This window comes from Scophthalmus maximus, chromosome 20, assembly GCF_022379125.1.
Source record: "Scophthalmus maximus strain ysfricsl-2021 chromosome 20, ASM2237912v1, whole genome shotgun sequence".
NCBI lineage: Eukaryota > Metazoa > Chordata > Actinopteri > Pleuronectiformes > Scophthalmidae > Scophthalmus > Scophthalmus maximus.
The window spans coordinates 8595359-8609284 of NC_061534.1; the positions used below are offsets into that span (position 1 = coordinate 8595359).

Here is a 13926-nt window from a genome sequence, read left to right on the forward strand (position 1 = left end):
AAATTTCTAATCATAACTGAAGAGATATCTTCATGTCTTTGACAGCAGCTTTTAGTATAGCACAATGTGCACATAATTTATGTGTCAAAATTCATACAACAGTTGGGACACAACACATGACCCCCGTACTACACATGAAATTAAAGTTGGATAATCCTAGAAAAGCAGGTTACAACTGCTTCTTGACATCCAAAACAGTTGTATTTGAAGCTGCCTCTTTGGCTCGGTAATTAACCTCAGATTCTCTGTATCATATACAGGTTGAAATGAAGCGCCGTTGCCATGACAAATCTTCAGGCTGAGACGTCTCAGTAAACATCCTAATGATGTAACAATAAAGATTAAATCCCCTTCTTACACATACATTTATTTTAAAAATCAAAGTCTGCATTAAAACAATTCTCTCACAGCAATATGTACATTGTTACTCCTTGTGTAAAAAAAAAAATTGCTTGGTAAAGTTCAGCTGAAGTTAATATGAAGTCGTTATCAGTCCGAGTTGGACATTAGGGTTTTTAATCCAAACAATAATCAGACAGAAAACAGCATCTGGGGGAAACAGACAAAAGGGGAATTTTGTGCAAAAAAAAAAAAAAGCCTCTACAGTCAGATGATACTCACTTCACTCAGGACTGCTGAGGCTTCATATTTGCTTCCGCTGAGGTTTGAGAAATTTTTTTTGCAGAGGAGGAGAGTCCGTCCTCCACCTCTTATGCTGGTGTTGCACTAAGCTTTATTGCCATTCAGTGACCATCGGTTCTTTCAATGAACCTATGGACATACAAGTACTGTTTTGAGACAGACTCAACAAAATGCAAACCTACCCATTCACTGCTTTTGCGACAAACCTACAGCAAAAAGTCTAATGCCTTTTCTTAAAAAGGATTAACATGTATATTAAGCAAAAGCAGTCCTTAAGTCAAATGAAAGGTAAACTTTAAGTTTGAAAACACAGATCCATGAAGTTGGACTCTCTAGTCCTAGTTGTGTGCTGATTTCCCAAACAGACAAAAATTGCCTTAGGGTTAACCTCAGATATTTCACAAAACACACTGAGTACACGTTGGAGAATTTCTGACAGTAGCCCAAATGCTGAACAGTATTTAAATGCATTTATATATGAGGTGAAGAGAGACACACTGAAATACCATGGCTGAATGTATCATGAACTGGGTGAAAGGCTATTGTATTGATGTGTATTAATCTAATTTGTATGTGTGATTCTTCAAAGTAATTATTGGACTATAATTATATTGGAAATCTCAGTTAAGCATGTGCTAGTGCTTACGTGGCAGGGAGAGAACAAAATGTTAAAAAAATATATGTATATGAATAAAAAAAAATTAAAATAAGAAAAACATAATTTAGAAGGAAATTTAGAAGCAATATTTCACCGGGATCTACATGACCCAATCTGCGCGAACATGTGACAAATAAATCCTTATAAATTACTTTATCCAGCTGAAAGATGTGCTCTTTGATCGAATTAAAAATCTGTCTGGGGAGTTTCTAATAAAAGTTCTCCACATTACAGAAACGTTTTATACAACCCAGGCAGAGGCACTGCTCCTTACTCAGAAAAAGTCTGAGGCTTTCCGTCTCTTGGGAAGTTGCAGTAGATTGTCTGTGAGTGATGTCACGTCCTGAGAGCTCGGTGTCTTGGCTTTGTTTGGCGTCGGCGTCCCTGACGGAGTAGATGGGCCACCAAAGGGAGACTTGCAGTCAGGGACAGAGTGTGAGGGAGATGGGGTGTAACTTGCTCTTAGTGCTTTGTCAGTGTATTTGCTGGATGTCCGATTTACGAGCCTCTGCAGAGCAGGGGTGAGGGCTGGGCTCAGGCCTTTAGGTGTAAGACTGAAACACAAACAATGATGTGCTTAGTTAGTTCATGACAAACATGACAAACAAAATACAGTGGAAGACTCGTGGTATTAAACACCTTTCCTTCTAAACTTTTCTCCAATTAAAAAGGAGCTGACAGAAGCAGTAGGGTGTTGTTACTTGCAGAGGCCAATAAAATCGACAATGCATAAAGGTTAAATGTCTTTACCTTGCAAGGTTCTCCGTGGCCTTTCGCAATGCCTCATGTTTCTTTGCACGGTTTTTAGCTGCAGCTTCATTAGCCATCTTTAAGCCCAACCTCTCTCGTCGTCCGGGTTCTGGAATCTATTAGAGACCATATTTTATATTAAACATTAGATTTTAAACATGAATATAACAGTCTACAACCCTTTTCTATGTCAAGATGCAGTGGTGTAATGGCATCCTGAACAAGTCACACTCCCTGTGTGTGTGTTGTAATCCAAGTTTCTCTGTTATTTGTTGTGGTAGCTGGTCCGGGAGCATGTTTGTGTTGGCGCAGGTTAGTCCCTCCCTGTGTAACCATTGGTCTCTAACATGTTTATAGAGTGAGACGGCTTCAGTCTTTCAGAGCCCACAAACACCGTAAACACACCCATCACCTGCCAACTACGGTTACAGTTAAACCAGAAAGGCTAGGCTAGACCTTATGCTTAAACAGCCCATGGGGTACACACAGCACGACCATGCTAACAATGCTTGGGTATCTTTTAGGTTACGTCATTCAGCTCACTTGCCACTTTCACTAGGTTTCACAACATCCATAGACTGTAGAGGCAACACCTTGTTCATTGGAATAAGGGAGGAGGGAAAGAAGTATTTGTTTTGGTCTGAGGTGCTGGTGCTAGTGCAACATCTAGTGGTGATGAATATCATACATTTATATAAATACATATCCTTAAAAGGCTCAGTTTAGGCGGTTGATCTTATAAGCAGATGGAAGGAGCTTCCTGTCCAACGTGTGCGGTAATTTCGTCCATATTTGTGCACGTCTTCTGAAAGCTTACGAAGAGGAAATTCTTCCACAGTCGCCATTGTTCATGTCAGAAAATCTTGACAATGTGCTGCCATCTAGTGGATTTTTTGGTTAACAATCATGCCAACATAAGGGCTGCATGGAAGTATGTGGGCGGTGAAGGGTTACATCGATTAAAATTAAAAAATCTCTTTTCATACATAAAGGCAGCCTTAAGTGTGAATATTTTACAAATTAACAAATAATAACAATATTATTTACAAAGCCTTCCAGAAACCACTCAGTACCTTGAATGATGGACCGTGATTCCTCTCAACAAAAGGGCTGTCTGATCCATCGAGACGAAAGGGGGTACTCTCGATCTCACCCCAGGTCATTAGAGGTGAGTCAGATACACCTGACAAATACAGACAAAAACAGCTTTCAGGAATCTACTCCAAATGTAGGCAGAAATCATTATTTCAATGCAACATTTATTTTCATCAGTGATCTCTGTGGAGGATTGTAAGTTGCCCTTACCAGGTGCAGGGGAAGGCGTCCTCTCAAAGCCAAATCCATTCACTGAAGGGGATTCGTGTGGGATGAGTTCTTTCCCATCAGGGCCGACTTTACCCTGTTTGAACTGGACAAAAAAACATGACATATCCCCTGCATCATTCATGTATTCAACTGAGGAATAACCTGCCATGCAGAGATATTTAATTCACCCGTATGGAGCATTTGGTCCAAAACAAAAGTACCCCAATAAAACTATCTCTGTTTTTTATGAACCATATTCCTTAACCTTACCTGTGCATTGAGAGCAGCCGCCTGTTGAATCTGGCTTTTGTTGAGAGCTTTGCTGAATGGGTCTCCAACAAAACGTGTGTTCTTGTGAACGACCTCCCTTGGCTTCTTAAAGAGAGCATCTTCATCTTCAACACCTGAATTCGAAAAAGTGTTTAGCGTATTCCATTCATTTTTTTTCCTCACAGAAAATGGGATCCATCTTTGCCTTTAATGGGGATTCAAGTTTTAACAGATCTTACCCTCTGGATAATACATTAAGGCATTCTTCGCTTTGTACTCCCACGTCTCCAATCCAGCTTTGACACATTCAAGTGCTGCCTTCTCTACTGATGGTAAAGCAAGGTTCTCCTCATGGCGCTGAAACATACAAAATGTTTATAAGGTTTTCATGCCCATCAGAGTTGCCAGTTAAATATAGGAAACAAGCTACAAACTCAAAGCCACATTTCAGGTTTACAGTTGGTGATTGCTTCATACTCAAAACATAAATAGTTCTATAATTAGCAATTTGGTCACTGCGAGTGAATAGCTGTAATGTCAGCAATCATATTCCATTTGTTTTTAATTAAACCAAAACCTGATCTGCAAATACATACCTGTTTGTATTCAGCCTCCGCCTCATATAACCAGGCATGCCTCACTTTCTCCTTGTCTTTTGCCAGATCCATTATCTGTTCAAATGATGCATTATCCTCACTGGTATTTTTAGCAAGGAAACGATCTAGACAGGGAAGCTCTTTTTCCTCCTCATCGTCTTTGCCTTCTGTAAATAAAACATTGATAGAAATAAGGTTTAATTACAGTTAAGCAGCTCTGTAAGTCCATTTGTTTCAGTATTACTGCCAAATATGTCTATTCATGAGACCAAATGAAGAGGATGTGAAATCATTTATGTAAGAGCCAAAAAAAGGGTGTTTAAAATGGGATACATGTTTCATGTAAACACACAAACAAAGCTAAGAACATTCCTTTACATTATTTATTAGTCAAATCTAATAATTAGACAACTTACCTCCATCTAAAGCTTTATTGCCACGAGTGGAGGAGGGAGACCCCGAGTGGCCCACTGGTGTCTCAAAGCTGGCTGGAGTAACATCTTACACACAGAATTAAACATAGTTGAAAAGCCCATTCATGGGGACCAGACCAATATCTTGACAGAACAATTTTCATCTCACATGGTATAGCGCCCAAAAGCTTGTAGAATCAATAACTTCATGCAAAGCAGCAAAAATGCACAAGATATACATTCTGCAATGTATAAAATCACTGGAATACAACGTTTGGATTCTCTCATCGTAGTACTCACAAGGTGCAGAAGATCGTGGAGTACATTTTGTCACAGACGATCCATATCGGATGGATATCTCTCTCATTCTCCCGAGGTCTCCAGTTTCCTCGGCTTCCAAATAGTCCTTCTGCGCTTGCAATTTTGTCACATCTGGGAAGAAATCCCTCTGGATGATCTTCTCCAAACTCTGTTAGAAGTACACAGGTAAGTTTATTTGACGTTAAGAGGACGATAATGAAATGTTCTTTGATATAGATAATGAAATGTTCTTTGATATTACAACAACAACAACAACAAGTCACTTCTTTACTCAATCCCATTTACTTGATTTGCAAGTTCCCAAAACTAAACAGGATGGTAAGACGGATGGTTAAACGACGTAAAAGAGAGAAAAGCCACATAATTCAGAGTTATTTGCCATAGATCATCAATACTGTTGACCTTATGTTTCTGTCACGTGTCATTAAACGATGAATTAAGGAACCAGTCTCACCGCTACATGTGTCAGAGCTGCATCAAGGATATTTTTGAACACAATATCATTGATGGACAAAAGGCTTGTTAATGTCAAATCATAATTGTATAGTCCTAGATCTTTCCTGGATAAGTTTAACCTCAAACACTGACGTGAATCCCAATTTCGTCTTTTCCTAGAAACTACAGAGGGGCAGGGGGCACCCATGGTCTTCAAGGCCAGTGCTTCAGTGTCGAGGTCTATTCGCACCACGGAGATGTTGTGTTCATTATTCAACGCCCTTGATACAAAGGACACAATGTTCAACACCATGAGAAATGTTTGTTGCAGTAAAATCTTAAAAATGCCTTCGGCTGTTTCTTTGCTAGCATCACCTTTGCTAAAACAACACTGCTGTTATCGCCCGAAAGCTCCAGATGAATAAAACCAATCCACACACGTGTTGTCTTCTTTGCCCATTTACTCACCTCGATGTACTCCTCCTCGTCGAGCACCTCTCTCTTCGGCTTCCCCGTCCCCTTCTCTTCGGGTTGCTGCTGCCGGAGAGCCACTGCTGTGGCCGCGGCAGAGACGAGCGTCCCGCAGAGCGCTGCCCTGACGCTGGCGCTGCCCTCCATTGTGGGGCCGTGTTAGCCTCCCGGGCTAACGGCGCTAACGGCGCTAACGGCGAGTGGTTCCACTTCACACACCGACTGCACGTAAACGCGCGACGGCGTTACTACCTCACAAACACCGTTTGGAAATGTTAACGATGTCGTCACAAAACAACACGTTTTGAAATCAGCTGTGAAGATAAACAACAGTAATGAACCAGCTAGCTCACTATGAGTCCAGCACAACGACAACAGAGGCGTACGACCGACGTAGTGTCGTAGTCCACAATGTTACGTCACCGGAAGTGGACTGTTTTTCTTCATTTTGACTTTCGTCATTTTTTTGGAGTTATACTACTACTACTACTAATAATAATAATAATAATACATTTTATTCATAGAGCACTTTTCATTGCTAAAAGCAATCTCGATTTATTTCGACTGTCGTGTTACGTTTTTACTCTGCTGTTCGTTTCTGTTCTCTCGTCAGACTCTGGTGTGTCTTTTGATAATGTGTATGCTGTCTTTTAAATAAAGGCAAAGAAAAAAGTAAAAAATAAAATCGTTGTATTTTTGTTATAACTTGTATTACAATACAAGTCATGTGTTCGTTCTATGGTCACTGTGATCAATACTTGAAATGGAAAATGTGAATCAATATTTTGGATAAGATCTACTCACTTGACAAAATATATAAATATTCTATGACAATATTGATGACGGATATAGTGTTGAATTTAAAGGTCACATATTGAAGTGTAATTTGGATTCCTTGTTTTAACACCAAATCAATAACCATGATACATGAAGACTTTGTTGATTTGCTAGGGACATTTTGATATTGTACTAGATATAGAGAAGACTTTTCAAATGAGGGGTTTCTCTCTCACCCCTGTTATCTGCCCCCTTACAGAATAAATGCTATATACAGTATTAATAATCCCTCTGTTTGTTGCCCGAGCCCCTCGGGCATTACTAATACCCAGACTGACCAATCTCTGAATTGACTAACTGATATGATGATCTGTCAGATGAATTCTGAAAGTTGTAGGACAATTTTGAACCCTTTTTTAAAAATTTAAATATAGACCTGAAGCTGAAAAAGTGAAATATTCAAATTCTAATCAGCAGTGATCACTGCATGTCATCTTTTAAATTGGTATGAGGCTTAATCTTGTGTGCATTGTGGATTGCATTGACAATGAAGTTCGTCCGTCTTTTTCAAAATAACTTTATTTGTTATCAAGGGCACTTTTGTCCACAACTGGTGCAAACTGGAACAAACCATTTACAAGCTGAATTTTTGAGTTTTCAGGATTCGTATGAGCATGTGCTACCAGTCCTTCTATCATGCACTCCACCAAACAGCTTCCTTAATAGGAATTGCTCAGGCCAAAGTCCCATGATTTGACTGTCACAAAAAGCTCCATGTTTGTTTATTGTCTGGGGGGAAAAAGGTTTTGACCGGCTGTCATATTTAATAACAGTAGCACGCAAGAATTCTGCTCTCACCCACTCACTCAGACACACACACACACACACACACACACACACACACTCATCCATACATAAGGTCCAAAATTTAGTTTTCTGTATTTCCAACACCAAATGATAGTCTTTTCTGACGCCTCCACTTTGCTCTTCGGTTTTTAAACCAAACCTAGCAGAAAAGTTATATTATATCCCTTTTTGAATACAGTACTTAAAATTGCACACAACTGTTACTTGTCATTAACATGATAATCATTAAAACCTGCATTAGTGTATAAACAGCATTATTATTCAATGGTAGGCTGAATGTGACACAGCAGACTTACCTCTACTCTTTCCTCTCTTAAGTGAGTGTGCTGTGCTAATTTCTCCCTTGTGTTCACATCCGGATACTGGTTCTGCAGGAACAGCTCCTCCAGTGCGTCCAGCTGCTCCTCCGTGAAAATGGTGCGGTGGCGTCTGGTCCGCCTCTGCACCTGACCGGCTAACTGCTCCTCTCTGTGAGCCTCTCCCAGCCTGCATGGGTTGGAGAACATCGCTGGGGGCCATCCATACTGACAGGCGGCAGGGAGGAAATCTGATTTGAAGTCAGGGAGGAGAATAAGTGACACAGGCGACAAAATCATTTTTTTTAAAAAACGCGTGCCAACAGAGAGGTGGTGGTATGGTCTTACCTTCGGGAATGAAATCAGTTCTGAATATGTCTCCACAGTGGGGGCAGTAGCAGCAGCAGCACATGCAGGCGTGAGGCACAGTCTCTGTCTGGTCTCCAACAGGACTCGCTGCCTTTTCTTTTAATCCAGCTCCACTTGTTCCACATGTCCAATTGTCACCATTACTGTTTGGATATTTACTCAATATGTTTTCAATGGTGAAAGGAAACTTTTGTCTCTCCATCCTGATCAGTCCATCCATCTCCAAAGAAATTCCAATAAAACACGAGCAATGATAATCACAAGATATTGACACACAGCGCTTTTCGATTGTTCAGGCTCGGCTGCCCTTCTCTTTCTCCCCTCTCCACAACAGTGCGTCAGGCCCTTATAGTGAAATTGGGAGGCAAAAAAAAGTAAAACCATAATCCCCCCTATGGACCAGACACATAAAACGGTTGAAACTTAATTCCTAGCTAATCTGGGCAGTTTTGTGAAGAGGTTAGGAGGGACGGCAGATTCAGTTAATCTTACCTCATTCCTTTCTCCAAAAGAAATCAGATTTCACTGCATAAAATGAGAAGTGGCGAGCTCTTAAGATCCTTATTGTTGGGGTTTTAGAGAAAAGGGGATTGCTCGGTATTAGAAACCCGGATTTAAAGATGAACGTTTTTTTGGTGTGGCCAGAGACTTGTGTATGCTGAATTGAAGGATTAGCTCCTTAAATTTATTTCACAATGTCATTTTTCCTACTTAGCCTTATCAACAAATGATCTTGTGCAAATTCATAGATATGTTTAGTAAATTACACAGGTTATGGCTGCACAGATAACAACAATAATTAAACCCGTTAATTTAGGAGTTGCAGATGAATGAATTACTAATTTTGCCAGTGCTAGTGACATGTCACTAATAGATTTGTATGTACTGTATAACTCAATACAGATAAGCAGATATGTCACGGGTAAATTCACAAAAGGGTTTCCTCCATCTAGTTTGTATTCACAATCATGCATCTTGTGTATTATCAGTGTGGTGCAGTCTGCTCAGTCCGACTCCTCTGACAATGTGCACCGCTGCGGTAAGGCTATTACAGGTTAAATTCATCTCCCCCGACAAATCCTGTGATTTCATACAAGGCAATATACGAATTAATGGATTCCCACAATCTATCTTAAGCTCCGCTTATAAGGGCTTTTGGAAACAGATAACAATAAACACCAACCCATCCTTTTCACCTGGGTTTAATGGCGTCCAGATTGTTGACATATAGTTTGAGGAGCATGTGAGATCACTATCTACCGTTATTGTGGCTCTCAAAAGAAGGAATTGTACCACATTGGTTCAAACAGCACAAAATTCATTACTGGGGATTAGATTGATAAAGGTTCATTTTGTTGTTGTAAGAGCAATATTTGGTACAAGAAGTAAAGTGAAGGAAACCACCATGCACAACCATCACAAGCCCACAGCTGATACAGTTTTCTGGACTTTTGAGGGGTTACTTGGACTGCCCTCTTCAATTTAAAGTGGTTTCACATGGAAACCCCAACACTAACGGTAAACAACGATTTTTCTATTATTAACATAATTAGTGGTGCAGGAAATAGTTTTAAGGATGCCTGCAGCAACCCTTCAATAACACCCTTAAGTGATATAAAGGGGAAACGGACAATATTTGATTGACTAATTGATTTGTCTGTGAAGATTCTCAGCCAACTAGGTCTTGGTTATTCAAGGATCCACAACCAAGTCCGGTTGCATATCAAATTTTTCTCGGACAGACAACGTACTCATTTTACTCTCTCATCGGAACAAAAGACAGCTTAACAACATAACAGATATATTGACAAAAGCATGAGCTTTACCAGGCCAAAGCTGAAAAAGAAATTCCACTCTATTCCTTTCTGTCTTATACTGTGACAATGTTGCACTTTTTATTAGATATTAGAAAAAATAAGAGCGTAGTAATAGATCTGGTGTAGCTGACCTGTGAGGTTCTTTTCAGTATAATCATCAGTGACTAACATGTTGTGCTGTGATCAGACATATCAAATGGTTATACTCAAATAGCATGTCAGTGGAAAAAAAAGAAAACATAAATAATGAATGACACAAATCAAATCAGGATTCTGAAATACACCCACACTGACTGTCGGTAAATGAGCAAGACAACACTGAATGGCATGAGACCATTCACGCGTGAAAAAGCTCAGTGTCTCTGCTTACTGCTGGACCGGGGCCCAGAACCTCCCGGGGGAATCGGAGATTGCAGCTGTGAGACCAGAAAATGCAGGAGGATCAACCCTCCGCTCTGTGTTTTTCTCCAGACTTGTGCAGGGAAAAACAGACTACATCCACAGTACCACGTACTACTACTACTAATAACTGTTGAAGCTTAAGAAAACAGTTGACAGATACCGATCCCCCCGGGGACTGGAGTGCAATCAAGAAAAACACTCAAAACTCCATATCTGATTGCTGTGCAAATACAAATATTATGTTTCTCCTCATATCGTTTCCTTGAAATGAGCACTGGGATTTGGTGTTTAGGGAGTTTACTCTGTCTGGCTTCGGTGTAGTCGCTCCCTCAGTCTGAACTGAGGTGGTGTTGAACTCACTGCGACCATATGTTTTTGTTATTTAAGGGGGTAGACTGAAATTGAACCACAGACTATAGTAGTAGAGTGAAAAGAAAGAAAAACCACTCCCATTTACCAGTATGTTCTCTCTCTGTCTTTATACTGCCTGTTTCATGTTTTCAACAGCTAAATATACAAATCAGTCATTTATATGACTCTATGACCCTTTTTTGATGTTTACCGTATTTCACACTGACTGCATTGCCAATATACTAGGGGCCAGTTTGTGGCCCATGTCTCTCTTATCCCTTTAAAACCCCAAAAGGAGCCAGAATACATGAACTATTGTGGAGGTAAGGGTTGTTGTATAATGTTAGATGTTTGAATTCGAACACAACCGTGACAAACTATATATATATATATATATATATATATATATATATATATATATTATTTGAAAGCACAGTGTCAGGATTCTACCTGTGTAAAATATTTAAAGATCCCTATATATCTCAAAAGATTTACAAAGACAAAATCCTTACTTTCAAACTGCAGTGTATACAAACAGATGACTATAAAAGTTTGAAAAAAAAATAAAGTTTGACAAATCTTGTGCAATATGTCTTACATGCTTATTCAGTGCATTTATAAATTTGAATCAGAACCACCAGGCACCACTACACTAATTCTGATTTCTCTCGACGATTACGTTCAGTTTGAGACCAGGACAAAGTTATCTAAAGGGTCGAAGAAAAAAAGAGCGCATGTTTTTGATATTCTATGTCAGTGTGTGACCTGCTGCTTAGCGATGTATTTTCAGTGCACAGTCGGGCGCCCCCTTGTGACCAGAGACCACAACGACCGCCGGTGACCGGCAGAGCGTCACCGCGCGGCAGACCGCCCCTCGCCGCCACTCGCGATAACTCGCGTTGCGTTGAGGCAGCAGCTGGGCGGAAAGGCGGGAGAAGACTGCCGCTTCCGCGTCCGCGCAGCACAGACACAGACACAGACACGACAGTGGGGGCAAAATGGACGATAAGTTAATATTGGCCGTTTTTAATTACCCAGAGCTGTACAACGTCACTTTGCCGAATTACCGCTGCACAGAAAGTCGGGCAAACGCCTGGAGAAACATCAGCATGGTCCTGGGTCTCCCGTGTGAGTATTCAATTGTTTTATTGGAGCCTGTCACAACTTTACTGCCGGTTATTATATCTGCATATAGCAGATATTAGCGGGGACGAGCAAACAGGAGCACGTGTCTGTAGAACACGCGGGTGTTCCACGTGTCTGTTGCGGACAGTTGTTGGATTTTAGATCCGCGCGAGGAGCAGCCCGGGCGGTGCGGCCGCGGCCGCGCGTGCCGTGCCGTGCTAGCGGAAGCAGCCGCTGCTCGCACCGCCTAGGCCGCGCTGCGCCGCAGGCTGCGCCGGGCGGGCGGCGCGGTCCGACTCCCGCGGCGCGACGCAGGAGGAGGAGGCCCCGCTCGGCGCGAAGGACCCGCGGTGAACACCGCGTGCCTCCCGTACACGCTCGCGACGTCTCGAGGAAGCGGCGGCGGCGGCGGCGGCGGCGGCGTCACGGATAAACATAGACCAGAGTCAGAACACACGTCCCCCCTGCCCTCGGTGCACGGCGGCATGCTCAACGACGGAGCGGCGTGAACCACAGAAACGTCCCGGTATTGATCGATTTTTGATTATCAAGATAAGCAGTCAATAATTTAATATCGAGGCAAAACCCAAAACATGACTTTGCTCCAGTGTTATTGCTTTTCTTCGTCTTATTGTTAAGTAAATCGAACATATTTGGGATTTGGACCATCAAGCAATTTGAAAGATTGGACATGAAAAGACGTTTACAGTTTTTTAGACCTCTTATAGAGAAAACTATGAATCCATTTATTGCCTAACTGAGCATAACTGAAGCAACAATAAACTAATTAATAAGACAATTAATTGAGCCAGATCTTTGGGGCCCGATGCTGATATTAGTGTCTAAAATATTGATTCCTATGTCGTTATCAAACCCTTATGACCAAAAGACCTTGCATTTTATAGTTTCACCATACGTTTTATTATAAATAACTAAATAAAAAGAAAGCACAAATATATATTTTTTTAAATGTGGTAATGTAAAACACAAAGCATGAATGCACATCTTTACTACATTGTTCATTCTGTAAAATGATGATATGTCTGTCATATCGGCTCATATCGGCCAATATTATGAGCCTCTAAAATTTGACACCTCAATGTCCAGGTTGCGTTCATCTTTGTTCCTATAAGTTTTCATTATTCCTGTGCAGTGTAAGTGATCAGGAGAATCGTGTGATTTACACTCTGATATTTTTACTTTCTAGCCGATGAGTGCAAAAGAAAATGGAAGAACATGAGAGACCGATATTTGAAGGAAGTTCGAATGGAGATCAAGAGCAAGAAGCAAGGGGAGGTCGTTCAGAGCAGGTGGAAATACAGGCAACTTATGAATTTTATTGCACCCTTCACCGGATCAAGAAGCGGAGTGGCAGAAATGTGTGGCAACGACGACGACGACGACAATCCTGACAATGAAACTGGCAGCATGGAGGGAGAAACCACATCGTCCGAGGCGGTCAAGACACCGCAGTCCATCATGAAGGCCCCCGTGAGTCAACCTGACCTCAAGCCCCAGGTGGCGTTTGTGACACAGGTTCCGTCGATGTCTCAAGACGCACAAATGGCCAAGTTGCCATCAAGCCCACAGATCACCCCCATCAGCAAAACTGGACGAAAGCGGCGGCTGATTCAAGAGTCACTCTCACTGCTGACCTCTCAAAGTACGCAGTCGCCTGCGAAATGGCTGCTCAAAGACAATGGTGCCTCATTTCCCGCCAGGCCACGGGACGAGGATGAACTATTTCTGCTGAGCTTTGTCCCTGCCTTGAAGCGACTTGCTCCACAGAAAAGATGCGAGACAAAAATAAGGATCCAGCAGATTATGTATGAAGCAGAATTCAACATCACACAGTCAGAGTCCCAAGAGAAACAGACAGAGCAAGAAACACAGGACTAAACCGAACTGACTTTTTGTACTTTATTCTGTTTTCTATAAACCTCTCCCACAAAATGATCTAAATATCTCCAATATTTTTTTTACAGCATAAAATGGTTAAAATAAACCCTTTTAACCCCTATGAAGATTGAAAAATGTCAGTACAGATGTTAGTATTGAGCA

The 13926-nt window shown here is 41.3% G+C and overlaps 3 protein-coding genes across 4 annotated transcripts; 1 reads left to right on the top strand and 2 right to left on the bottom strand.

The window, feature by feature from the left end:
• Positions 1-351: 351 nt before the first annotated feature.
• ess2 (ess-2 splicing factor homolog) lies at positions 352-6275 on the bottom strand. The gene is made up of 10 exons (XM_035608452.2): positions 5859-6275; positions 4935-5103; positions 4638-4721; positions 4222-4388; positions 3865-3982; positions 3626-3759; positions 3356-3458; positions 3124-3233; positions 2051-2166; positions 352-1854 (listed from the first exon to the last, which is right to left on the bottom strand). The coding sequence occupies exons 1-10, from the start codon at positions 6006-6008 to the stop codon at positions 1575-1577; spliced, it is 1431 nt and encodes a 476-aa protein (XP_035464345.1). The 5' UTR covers positions 6009-6275; the 3' UTR covers positions 352-1574.
• A 1487-nt stretch (positions 6276-7762) lies between these two features.
• On the bottom strand, positions 7763-8470 carry LOC118285116 (homeobox protein goosecoid-2). Its single transcript, XM_035608485.2, has 2 exons — positions 8150-8470; positions 7763-8052 (listed from the first exon to the last, which is right to left on the bottom strand). The coding sequence occupies exons 1-2, from the start codon at positions 8388-8390 to the stop codon at positions 7763-7765; spliced, it is 531 nt and encodes a 176-aa protein (XP_035464378.2). The 5' UTR covers positions 8391-8470.
• A 3168-nt stretch (positions 8471-11638) lies between these two features.
• Positions 11639-13821, top strand: LOC118285109. 2 transcript variants are annotated; one of them, XM_035608470.2, is made up of 2 exons: positions 11639-11868; positions 13073-13821. In XM_035608470.2, exons 1-2 carry the CDS (start codon positions 11739-11741, stop codon positions 13762-13764), a joined length of 822 nt encoding a protein of 273 aa, XP_035464363.1. In that variant the 5' UTR covers positions 11639-11738; the 3' UTR covers positions 13765-13821. The 2 variants fall into 2 exon arrangements, with proteins under 2 accessions (XP_035464363.1, XP_035464364.1); XM_035608471.2 differs by lacking the exon at positions 11639-11868 and adding an exon at positions 11951-12391.
• The last annotated feature ends 105 nt before the right edge of the window (positions 13822-13926 follow it).